The 12,707-nt window shown below is 36.3% G+C and overlaps 1 protein-coding gene across 1 annotated transcript in view; it reads right to left on the bottom strand.

Moving 5' to 3' along the window:
• Positions 1 to 6,230: 6,230 nt before the first annotated feature.
• vegfc (vascular endothelial growth factor c) overlaps positions 6,231 to 12,707 on the bottom strand; it is a 50,810-nt gene continuing 44,333 nt past the window's right edge. Inside the window, 3 exon segments of the mRNA XM_051121694.1 lie at positions 6,231 to 7,301; positions 8,973 to 9,155; positions 9,157 to 9,289. Of these exon segments, the coding sequence (XP_050977651.1) occupies positions 7,187 to 7,301; positions 8,973 to 9,155; positions 9,157 to 9,289 (431 nt within the window). The 3' untranslated portion in view covers positions 6,231 to 7,186.

The following is a 12,707-nucleotide window of genomic DNA, read 5'->3' as shown; positions in this document are numbered from 1 at the left end:
AATCAAAATGTCTACCAATTAAAGGCAAAGCAGGTGGGCTGAGGTGTTCTGGCTTAACTCAGTTGTTAACACAAAGAAATTGCTTTCAACAAACTTCTCCTCTTGGGTAGTTTTGTTCCATTAAGCCTCACAGGGGCTTGTCTCCCACGTGGAGCTCAGTTGTGAAAATGTGTTGCAAAATGGCTTTCTTCAAGAGTAGTAAAGTTGAAGTGTGAAAAGCAACATTGTATATTTGTGTGTGTGTGAGTTGTTGGGCACCATTGGCTGTTTCAGATAGATTCAGACTACATCTGGAGTGTGCAAATTACAGTTACCGGCTATAGTAGCCCCAAACAGCCTGAAGCCATGCATTTATAGATCCTGCCTGTGACTTAATTCATTCTCAAAGTTTTAACAACCATTGTAGACTCGACTATAGCTGTGGACCTCAGTGGAGAGTAATGGTAACTCTCCTTTTGTTTGTGCAAGCAGTTTGTGAGTTGTCTTCAAAACACCAGTATCTGACCAAATAGACAGCATAACCCTAATATAATCTAACAATTCCCAGATGACACAAAGCAATTCCAGAAGTAAGGGTGAAGCTTTCTCTTTTAAGTAGGCCTGTGTGTTTATGGCTTAAAGAATGCTTACTTGTAAATTTGAAAATAGCTCCAAAAGCACACATCGTCCTCTATAGACGATCGAGGAATTTCCAAAATATGCTAGTGACCCAGAACAGATGGAAATTATCAGATGGATTTAGAAACAATGGATCATATTCATAAAACCTTCAGATATTTCTACTGTCCAAAAGTTTTTATTAAAAGGACAAGATGATGCAGAAAGTTTGTATTGCTGAAAAGGTTCTGCATGGTGGATGACATGTAAACACCCTTGAAAAGGTTTTGACCTTTAAAAATTTATTTACTTTTTAGTTTATTTGAGGCTGATCACAATCAAAATCAATCTGATAATGATTTTATTACACAATGATGTGACGTTTAGTAATTTCCATGCTGAAAAGGACAAAAGACAACCTTTTAACATCATAAAATGAAATGTCAAACGGGACCTTTTGAAATAATTATCTTAAATTTTAAAGGATTGTTTTTAGTGATTTTAAAAGAAGTTTTAAGTGCTTCCCTGCTTTACTGCCATACACATGTCGTGGTTTTAAAAGACCCAGTGAGTTTAAGAACAAACACGCTGAAGCTGTCACAAGCTGGATTTGCTTAACTCTGGTTTTTATTGACTAAACATGTTATTTCGACCAATTTTGAGCCAGTCTGAACCAAGAGAAAGCATTTTTTTGACTGTATACTGAAATGATTGCAATCTTATTAGTTTTAAATGCTTTAAGGCACTTTTTACAAACACCATTTTAGAGAGTAAATCTCCATAAAAGGATCCGCTGGATAGCGTATCTGTGAATGAGAACTAGACTGTTTGAACTAATTATAGGATGATATGAAATAATAATAAACATTAATAAGTGAACTATTCTCAGAGAATGAAAAAAAAAAAAAAGAATTTATTTTCTCAGTCTTTATCCATGGGAGAGCACAAGATGTAAAATTAAAAATTGATCAAACCAAAACATCCTAAAGCAGCCAAAGGAAATAATTGGCATGACTATAAAAATAAGACTAACACTAAATCGAGGCTTCAGCTAGCGTAGTGTGAAATTAAACCAATTTGAAGTTTACTTTCCTACCGATTGTCAAAATATCAGTTGTAGATCTTGTTGCAGGATGAACTGGTCAATGATATTTTTGTCCAAATGTGATCATTGTTTTTATTTTGACTGTAATCTGATGATTGGATTGGATTGGTTTAGACCACCAGAGTGTAATCCTTATTCCCCTGATGAATGAAGACGTGCTAAAAATGCTGTATCTGCTATAAGCTTTATATATATATCTACTGGATCTTAATGTACACTTGTTTATTCTAGGCCATATTTTCCAAAGTATCACAGACCTAATGGTTTTAAAAGCTTATCTTGATTGATTACAACTATTTCAGACTCTCCAAAAAGAAGGAATGTCATGTTTAAGTTTAAATGACATGCTATAGGAAAAGTACCGAGACAGATAGATGGATTCTGAGAAGTCTGTGTCCATAGCAGGCCGTCTTTTGACCCCTGGCTGTTTCTTCACAGGCGTACATAGGGTGGCTTTAATTGTTTAAAGGAAAAACACCCTCCCAACTTGCCAATATCCACATCCTCTCTTTCTTGCCCTTTCGATTAATTTTTCATAATCACTTAATGGTTTCCTTTTCCCACACGCTAAAAAAAAGCAGGCCCATCAGGGCACATTGATGCTTATTCTGGCCTCTTTTGTCAGTAAGGCCTCAGCGGAATTCATGCCAGACTGTCTCGCTGAGGAGATCGGATGGTGCCGGGACCCAGAAGCTGCTGTCATTTTCAAGAGATGAACATTTAGACCCTAGCCATCATCCTGAAACGTATGTGTTGGGGTCGGCCTGTGACTGATTGATTTGCTGAAAGGCAGAGACGTGGGAAATCAGGCAACGTCCTCCTTTTTCCTTCGTGAGCTACTCCAGCACCGGGTGTAATTTAGAGGAAGTCTTAATCTTTTAGCGGAGGAGTGGTTGGGAGGTGTTTACCTTCTTACACTTGTGTGTTTATTGTGGTGGTTTGGTGGTTTCGGGCAAGGAGGAAAATGTGGGAGGGGGCGCTCTGGCTCGACTAGCTGGGCAGGAAGAGGGTGAGGTGCTATGGAAGGATTTGCATCCTGTAGGTCAGGTTGACCAGCCGTATTGTACTATAATATGGACCGTTTCATATGACTGTACTTGCTAACACACAACTTTGAGTGACATCAGGACAACCATAACTTCCAGTGCTGCCGGATCCATTAAAGCAGCAAAGACGCCAAAAACTGTGACTCCTCAGGAACTCAGTCTAAAATATCCATTATTTATAGCCTCTGAGAAAAGAGAAAGAAATGGGGTCTGTTTTCCAGGCCAATCAGTCAGTCAGTCCATGTTCTCCCTCTTGGGTCTGTCAGGGACATTGAGAGGGAGTCATTCCAGGTCTCAATCATTGGAGGAGCATACCCAGCTAATACAGTTCCTCAAGTAGTATATGGTTCCCACATTCCTAACTAACATTGTATGGAGGTTTTTGTGTAAATAAGTAAAGAAATTAAAGGATTAGTTCACTTCCAAAATAAACATTTCCTAAAAATGTACTCACCCCCATTTCATTCAAGATGTTGATGTCTTTCTTTCATCAGTCAAAAAGAAATTGAGGTTTTTGAGGAAAACATTCCAGGATTTTTCTACATATAGTGAACTTTAATGGGGATCAATGGTTTGAAACTCCAAATTGCAGTTTCAATGCAGCTTCAAAGGGATCTACACGATCCCATCCAGGGAATAAGGGTCTTATCTAGTGAAACGATTGCTCATCACAAAAAAATTAAAATGTATATACTTTTTAACCACAAATGCACATCTTGCACTAGCTCTGTGATGCTCATCTGCGACTTCACGCATTACGTAATCATGTTGGAAAGGTCAACGCGTTGTCTGTGTGTGGTTCAAAATGGTTGGGTAGGGTGAAAAACTCCATGTAACTTTCTCCTCTAAATTTAAAATCGTCCAACATCGTTGTTTTACCTTTTTTGTAAAGTGTGTTTGACTGACTTTGCATGTTTGCTTTGTAAACACTGGGTCAAGACCTACGTCACGCATGCTAGAGCTAGTGCAAGATGAGCATTTGTGGTTAAAAAGTATATAGATTTTTATTTTTATTTTTTGAAAATGGCCATTCGTTTTGCTAGACAAGGCCCTCAGGTTGTGTAGAGCCCTCTGAAGCTGCATTGGAACTGTAATTTGGACCTTCAACCCATTGGCTCCCATTGAAGTCCACTATATGAAGGAAAATCCTGGAATGTTTTCATCAAAAAAACATCATTTCTTTTCAACTGAATAAATAAAGACATGAACATCTTGGATGACATGGGGGTGGGTAAATTATCAGGACTTTTTTATTCTGGAAGTGAACAAATCCTTTAACTTGAAGGTTTCATTTAGAGAACAAGTAGCTTAGAAATGCAAGTTATCTGAAATTAATAAACAGAATATATACATGCATACATTTTTAAATTTAGTCCACAATAAAAAAAAAAAAAAAAAAAGCAAAATAAAACAAAACTTTGACTCGTATACCATCCACAGCCTAGCATTTTTACCAGATGCAGCTGTTTGGACTCTTATTCTGAAGGCACCTACTCACTGCAAAAGATCCATTGATTAAACACTCATCTACAGACTCATTTACTTCTTGGATGGTCTGAGAGCAAGTACACTCTAAAAAATGCTGGGTTAAAAACAACCCAACTTGGGTTATTTGGAAACCCAGCGCTGGGTAAATATTAGACAGAACACATGCTGAGTTATTTTTACTCAACTGGTTGGATTAAATTTTTATTTAATCCAACCAGTCAACTTTTGTTTTTACCAAGTCAACTTTTGTTTAAAAAATGTTATATTCCTGGCCTAAAATGGACTGGAATTACTAGATACAATAAATACACACAGAATTACTAAAGGCAACAGCAATAATCAACAGATGAACATTTATTATTAAGCAAGAACCGCTGGACAAAATGCAAGACAAATTGAATGGATATTTGGGGAATACAGCATAGTTTACAATGTAATATTTAAAAGTAGTATTTTAATTTTAATGTATTCAGCGGTTCTCTGTAATCATTTTTTGGCAAAATAGTGCCAATTATGAAAGCCATTTTTGACAGCTGAAGTTGTGTGAGTGATTGGAAGCATAAATTCACAGGCCAGACATTTAGACAAATGAGGATAGTACTCAGTTGATTGCCAGACCCCCTAGTAATGCCACAAACAGATTCCACAATCAGCTCTGAAAATAAACTCTGCATTTCCCCTCAGGGTACATGCAAACAATTGGTGTCATGCTTGTAAAATGCACATGAAGGCAATAATATCCCTAACCAACAGTACATCCAAATCCATATTAAAATCATGTGCAGGTGAGTTAAGTTACATAGCACCCAGTTTGTAACAGGACAGTACGGGAAAGTGATCTCAACTGCAATACAAAAACTGGCAATGCAGCAGATACCTAAATGATGCCAGGTGTGCATGATACTGGAGCCTGTTCAGGTGTAAAATGCAGGCAGACATTATAGCTTTTATAGACTCGAGGATTTACTTGATGACCTCTAGCTGAGGTTCCCAAGACCACACACACAGGAAGAGATATTTCATCAGCAGTATAGCATATTGACATGTTCCTGCTACCACAAGTTTTTCTATGCATAATCGAATTTACGTTACTCCACATATATCCATAAATTCGTTGTTGTGCTGTATTTCGGTCGTCGCTTATTTTTGTTTACATTGTATAAACATGCTAGCTGGGATGTCTGAAACTCTAGTCCTTTAAAATTACCAGAACAAACCACTCATTTATTTACATGTCCGTACTTGTTTTCGTTTCTAGTTCATTGGGATATACAAGCACAGACGAAAACCCAATGTCGGTTGCATGTTGAAATGTAAACCCCATCTTCATTCACCACTACGAAGAAGGTAAGCAAGCCAAAGCAGAAGGGGAAAATCAGGCTAGACATGGCTCCCCCCCCATTCTCAGATACTCATATCCACTGACCAGGCGGCTGTTTCTAGTTATTTCACAGTGATTCACTGAGTGCACACATGTTATTTTTATCAGGTCTCTCCTGGGATGGTGCAACGGATGCAGATGGCTATGGTACAATCTGTTGCAATCCAGGTTACAAGGGAAACCCTCGTTTCAGTTGGAAACAGATAAATGGTGCACAATTTTACAGTATAAAGTCCGTGGTAGCATGTCAGAGTATGCATTTTAGAGAAGGAAGAAGTAATATAGTCCAGATGCAAAAGTGATGCGACCTTAGATCTAAAAAGCCCTGTTGAGAAGCAGAAGAAGAGATGTGTGCGTGTGTGTGTGTGTGTGTGTGTGTGTGTGTGTGTATATAAGTGTATATGTGCCACTAAGGACAGTGGCCACCTGCAGTATGAGTATGTTTGAAGACAAAAGACTCGCTGGATTTTGCTCCAGAGCTTGTTTTTGATCCTTCCTGTCCGATGGATGAAGATTATGGTTCTGTTATGGGGCTACAGGGGGTTTCTGTGGAATGAGAAACAGTGAAAAATCACACGCACGGTTTTGGCAGACACAGACGCAAGGACTGAGATGGAAGCAGAGGTGATTTATTATATTTACAGTGTCAAGCTGAAACAGTGGGCGGATACCAAGTGGAGTTGGGCCAATCACATTGCTCCTATGTACACATCCACTGAGGTCAAAAGTCTTTGAGACCACTGATCTCCAAACCTTGAGGTCATTCATATACCACCTTTTTCACTTATACTGCTTTTTCTTAAGGAGGCAGGTTGGACATGATGTGGGTGGAATCCATTCATCACAGTTACTCATGTAACTCTTACGGAACTGCATACACGTAGCACCAGTTTTCAGTTATTAATAGTTGATATCCAGGTTATTGTGCCGTGTTAGAGTCTTGGATGTTGTTGGTTGACTTGCGTAATGATCTTAGATTGTCAACAAGCAATGCTTCCAGCACAAAAACATCTCTTTTCCGGCTTGCACTGTGAGTTTGATAGAACTTAATCTGGAATGATAGGTGCATATATTTGGTAGTCAAAATTGAATACATTTGAATCATGTGCAGTATTATTTCAATAAGATAGTCTAGCTTATAAATAAGTTAACAATATATAATACACATTTATACTTTATTTTACGGGACTTAACATGATACAAAAATATTGATCACAGTGTTTTTTTCTTCTTCGCAGAGATTCGAAATGAATGCTATGAACATGGGAGTTTCAAAACATTTCATGGCAATAAATTATATAATCATTATCTGACAAATACGAATAGACAATTCAGTTAAGACAATGAAAAAAAACATGGCTCCAGCCTTTAGAAATCTCTCTCGGTCCTTGATAGCTCACCCCATGCTTGATATGTGGGGTTGAATGTGGACATTTTTTTGTCTCCCGTTACTCCACGCTAGTCCACATGACTAGCACATGTGAGTCAGATAAGCAGCAGCCGAACATAGCACTGCTCCAAATGCCAGCGTGTCCGTTAGCATTCAGCGCCACCTGCGCTGTTAAGTGTTTAGTTTAGTCTCCCCCAGTATGTGGGTATACAGCGACACAGTTCATCACTGAAATACTCGTTATCATTACATCCTCTTTTCTTGGGGTCCACGTTACATGGCGGCCTGACACAACTAAGAAAAAGAGGGAAAAAACTGGTATTACTATCTGATATCATCAGTGTAGCATTAAAGTGCAGCAGTAATATTTCATATTACTCAGCTACAGTTGAAGTCAAAAGTTTACATACACCTTGCAGAATCTGCAAAATGTTGATTATTTTAGCAAAATAAGAGGGATCATACAAAATGCATGTTGTTGTTTTTTTTTATTTTTTTATTTAGCAGTGACCTGAATAAGATATTTCCCATAAAAGACATTTACATATTGTCCACAAGAGAAAATAGTAGTTGAATTTAGAAAAATGACCCTGTTCGAAAGTTTACATACACTTGAATCTTAATACTGTGTTGTTGCCTCAATGATCCACAGCTGTGTTTTTTTTTTTTTTTTTTTTTTTTTTTTTTTTTTTTTTTTAGTAATAGTTCTTGAGTCTCTGTCCTGAACAGTTCAACTGTCCGGTGTTCTTCAGAAAAGTCATGCAGGTCGTACAGATTCTTTGGTTTTTCAGTATTTTTGTGTATTTGAACTCTTTCCAACAATGACTGTATGATTTTGAGATCCATCTTTTCACACTGAGGACAACTGCAGGACTCAAATGCAACTATTACAGAAGATTCAAGTGCTCACTGATGCTTCAGAAGGAAAAAATGATGTATTAAGAGCTGGGGGTGTAAACTTTTGAACAGAATGAAGATGTATGCATTTTTCTTATTTTGCCTAAATATAATATCTTTTTCATTTAGTACTGACCTTCAGAAGCTACAGAAGATACTTACATCTTCCCCAGAATACAAAATAAGTTAAATTTACCCTGATCTTCAAATTTTCATCCCCAGCTCTTAATACATTGTTTTTTTTCTTCTGATGCATCAGTGAGTGTTTGAACCTTCTGTAATAGTTGCATGTGAGTCCCTCAGTTGTCCTGAGTGTGAAAAGATGGATCTCAAAATCATAAAGTCACTGTTGGAAAAGGATTCAAATACACAAAAATGCTGAAAAGCCAAAGAATCTGTGGGACCTGAAGGATTTTTCTGAAGAACAGTAGGCAGTTTAACTGTTTAGGACAAACAAGGAACTCATGAACAACTATCACTTAAAAAAAAAAAAAAAAAAAAAAAAAAAAAAAAAAAAACAGCTGTGGATCATTCAAGTAAAAGCATGGTATTAAAAATCAAGTGTATGTAAACTTTTGAACAGGGTCATTTTTATAAATTTCAGCTATTATTTTCTCTTGTGGACTACATGTAAACATCTTTTATGTGAAATTTCTTATTCAGGTCAGTACTAAATAAAAAATAACATGCATTTTGTATGATCCCTTTTGCATTTTGCAGATTCTTCAAGGTGTATGAAAACTTTTGACTTCAACTGTATATGTTGTTCCAAACGTGCAAGATCTTCGTTCATCTTCGGAACACAAATTAAGGTATTTTTGATTAAATCTGAGAGCTTTCTAACCTTGCATAGACAGCAACGCAACCACCACGTTCAGGTCCAGAAAAGTAGTAAGGACATTGTTAAAATAGTCCATGTGACATTAGTGGTTCAACCTCAGTTTTATGAAGCTACGAGAATACTTTTTGAATGATGAACGAAGGTCTTGCAGACTAGTATGACTAGCATTTTTCTTAGTATCTGAAAAAGCAATAATACTGATACATAACAGCAAACTCTTTTCTCACCTGCATGTGGCTTGATGGAACCGCCTTCCTTTTAAGAAGCACTTGTTAGGGGACTCTGTGCATTCACACGCACATTTGGTGCGGTTGAGAGGCTGATTACTAGGACACACTTTGGTGCAGGTGCACTGGCAGGTGTCCTTGTTGAAGCTCTGCTGTGGCCTGCAGGAAGAGGGCTTTGCTTTACACACACTGACAGGTGTTCTTGTCCAGGTAGCGGTGCGGCCCGCAGCCTGCCGTTCGCAGCTCTTTTCGGCATACGCACTGACAAGTCTCCTCATCCAGCTCTTTGTCGGGGCCGCAGAAGTCCTGGTCTATGTCTGCGGATGGAGAGAAGAAGAGAAATAAAGAAGTCCTTATTTTATGTTACAGCTTATTTTTTTACATTTGTGAGGAAATCTTTTGTCAATGCTATGGAATGCCTGGCCATTTCCCAGAGCGTTACGCAAGTAAAGAACAATGTCCAGCATGCACATTTGTCAGACATGATAAACCATTTAGCAATACAGGCTTTCTACCCAGCATTCCTTATGCTACCCCCAAAGGCCTAAACAGATGTTTTTCCTTTACAACTTGATGAAAACATTGCATTTGGTGGCTAATTTAACCCTTTAACTGTCACTGTCCACTTTGTGTTACTTCACCATATTACAAATAAATCCTAATCTAATCATGACAAACTATATATCGTTGGGAAGGTCTAAGACTTCTAAATGAATGTTTTACCACTCTTTTGTGATACAAATTATGTAGGAAAAGTATTGGATTAATTTATGACAAGAGTGCACCTCAAAATTCTACATCAAAACAGGAGACGTTCTTCGTTGCATTTTTCCCTATCACGCAATGGAAATCTTAAGAAACTGTATATCAACTGAAAACTTAAAATCTCAAAATTCATCCTTTGAAAACCATTTCAAAATCAGACATTGCATTACCATGGAAATTGTACATCAAAATCATATTACAAAATGTTTTCGTTCATGAATTATAAAATGTAACTTTGCATTTTCATGTCTATGTTCAAGATAGGGAGTGACAGTTAAAGGGTTAACTTTACTACAGTATATTCTTTCCTTTGTTTTGGAGTCTACAAAATGGCATAAGAGCTAAGAAGAGAGAAACTGAATTCCTATCACAAGTGTTAGTGTTTTCTAATGATTAAACTAATTGTATCCACACTACAAAAAATCAAAGTTATGTGGAAAGTCTTTGTAAATGGCCACATAAACTTTTGTCAGCATGTTGTTGTGCAGAGAACCTTGCAAAATAGACAAAATGTTATTTCTTTTAAACCAGAATGATTTAACTTTTAAGTTGTTGTCACATTCATGCGTGTCAATGGTGTTTTTGTAGCGTGGTTTGCCGTTGCTGTTTCAAGACATTTTCTCTTGGGAAACTGCTCTGTTACGGTAAATAAAAAGCTATACTTGGTTTTCCCTGGAAAGGTACCATCCAGTCTGGTTTTGCTGGAAAAACCACATTTATAAAACGTCTCTCACAACACCGAGGGATTTTTTAAAAATATGTCACTGTGGGTTCAACTCGCATATGATTTCACAAAACGTATTCCCTTTGAGAGAGATGGGGTTTTCCTCATTTACTGTACTTGAGATTCAAGTCAGCATTTATATTGGTTAAAATTACACTGAGAGCACATTTCTGCAGGTGTTGGATTTAGATAGTTGTTCCAAAACACTTTTAGGATATTCATATGCTGGCAAAATGGCTTTTATTAAAAAATTAGGAGGTTGGCTAAATGAGGTTGGATATATAACTTTGTTCACTGGACTTGAACAGATCAGATGCAATCTGTGAAAGATCATTTTTGGACACTAACTTTGTCCAAACCTATTAAATGTATTTGAAAATATATTAAAAACAACATTTCATACTTGAAATTAATATGCATTTTCTGTCAGTGCATTTGTAGTTTTTTTTTTTTGGTGGTTGTTGTTTTGTTTTGTTTTGTTTTGTTAGTAGTGTCTGGTTGATACAACTGTTTTGATATTATAATGAAGAAAAAAGAAAAAAGAACTGATCATGGCAAGGTTAGTTCAGGTCATTATGTCGTACAACATCATAATAGTAGTAATAATAATAATAATAATAATAATACATTTTTTAAAATAAATATGGAAGCCCGTTTCTATGGAAGACTGTTTGTGCCACTGGATATATATATTTTTTTAAAAAGACAATTGCGACTTCTCACAATTCAGATTTTTTTTTTTTTTTTTTTCTTGCAGTTGCAAGTTTACATTTCACGGTTTTGACTTTTTTTCCCCTCAGAGTTGCATAATACAAACTTGCAATTCTAACTTTTCTTGGAATTGTGAGATTTAATCTCGCAAATGTGCGGAAAAAAAAAAAAGTTGCAATTCTGAGAAATTCTGACTTTTCTTGCAAATGTGAGTTAGTATCTCACAATTTCTTTTCTCAGAATTGTGAGTCTAAATCTCTCAATTCTGACTTTATTCTTGCAATTCTGAGAAATGAAGTTGGAATTGCAAGATATAAACTCACAATTCTGAGTTTTGTCTAAGAATTGTGTGATGTAAACTCACAACTGTTAGTAATAAAATATTAAAGTAAGAATAGCTGCATATAAACTCGCAGTTGTGAGAAATGAGCACTTTTCTCTCGCAATTCTGACTTTTTTCAGAACTGTGAGATTTAAATTCACAATTGTGAGTGGAAAAAAAGTCAAAACTGTGAGATATAAAGTCGCAATTCTGAGAAATGAAGTCGGATTTGCAAGATATAAACTTACAATCCTGACTACAAATTGTGAGATCAAAAATGAAGTTGGAATTGCAAGAGAAACTTTTTTGCGTGATGTAAACTCACAATTGTTAGTAATAAAGTCAGAATAACGGGATATAAACCTGCAATTGTGAGGGGAAAAAAAAAATTAAAAATGTGAGATACAAAGTAGCAATTTTGATAAATGAAATCGGAACTCTATTCTGACTTTATTACAATTGTGAGTTTATTATCACACAATTTTGAGAAAAAAGGTCAGAATTGCGATTTCTCAGAAATTCTTTTTATCTCACAATTCTTACTTGTTTTTTGCAGTTGTGAGAAATAAAAGTCAGAATTCAAATTGGGCAATATAAACTTGCAATTTTCTTTTTGTCTTACAATTCTGACTTTATTTTGCAGAATTGTAAGTTTATATCTTACTATTCTGACTTTTTAAATTGCAACAGACGCTTCGCAAACAGCTTGATTGACATGCAGTCTGACCAATCATAACGCAGAATCTGCCATTCTGTCTGACAAACAAATCAGACAGGAGTGTAGATTAACTTTGGACTTAAACTTGAAAATTTGTGTGTATTTACGTCTTGAAATAAAATATGTTCTGATGTTCATACTTTTTTTTTTTTTTTTTTTTGTTGCTTTAAGTAAAGAAGAAAAGACGATTGGTTCACGTGTCGATTGATCTAATAAGGATCTAATAATACAGTAAACTGTCACACATTTAAAGAGCCACAAAACAGTATTTATTGTTTGAATTTCTTAAAAAAATAACATTTTAAAGCTGAGACTTCGTTTCATACCAGATGTAACTTGCTCTGTCTTGTCTGTCGGTGTGTTGTCAGTTTCCTCTTTGTTTCGCGATGTATTTTTTACTACGTGATGTGTAGTGTGAGAGTGGCATTGTTTGTCAGACATAGCAACAGTAACTAAGGAGGGTGGGTTTTATGAACGGTCAGTTGTGAGTTTATT

Source organism: Labeo rohita, chromosome 1 (genome assembly GCF_022985175.1).
Source record: "Labeo rohita strain BAU-BD-2019 chromosome 1, IGBB_LRoh.1.0, whole genome shotgun sequence".
Lineage (NCBI taxonomy): Eukaryota > Metazoa > Chordata > Actinopteri > Cypriniformes > Cyprinidae > Labeo > Labeo rohita.
The sequence above is the reverse complement of the archived record's forward strand: the minus strand, read 5'-3'. Positions and strand labels throughout refer to the sequence as shown.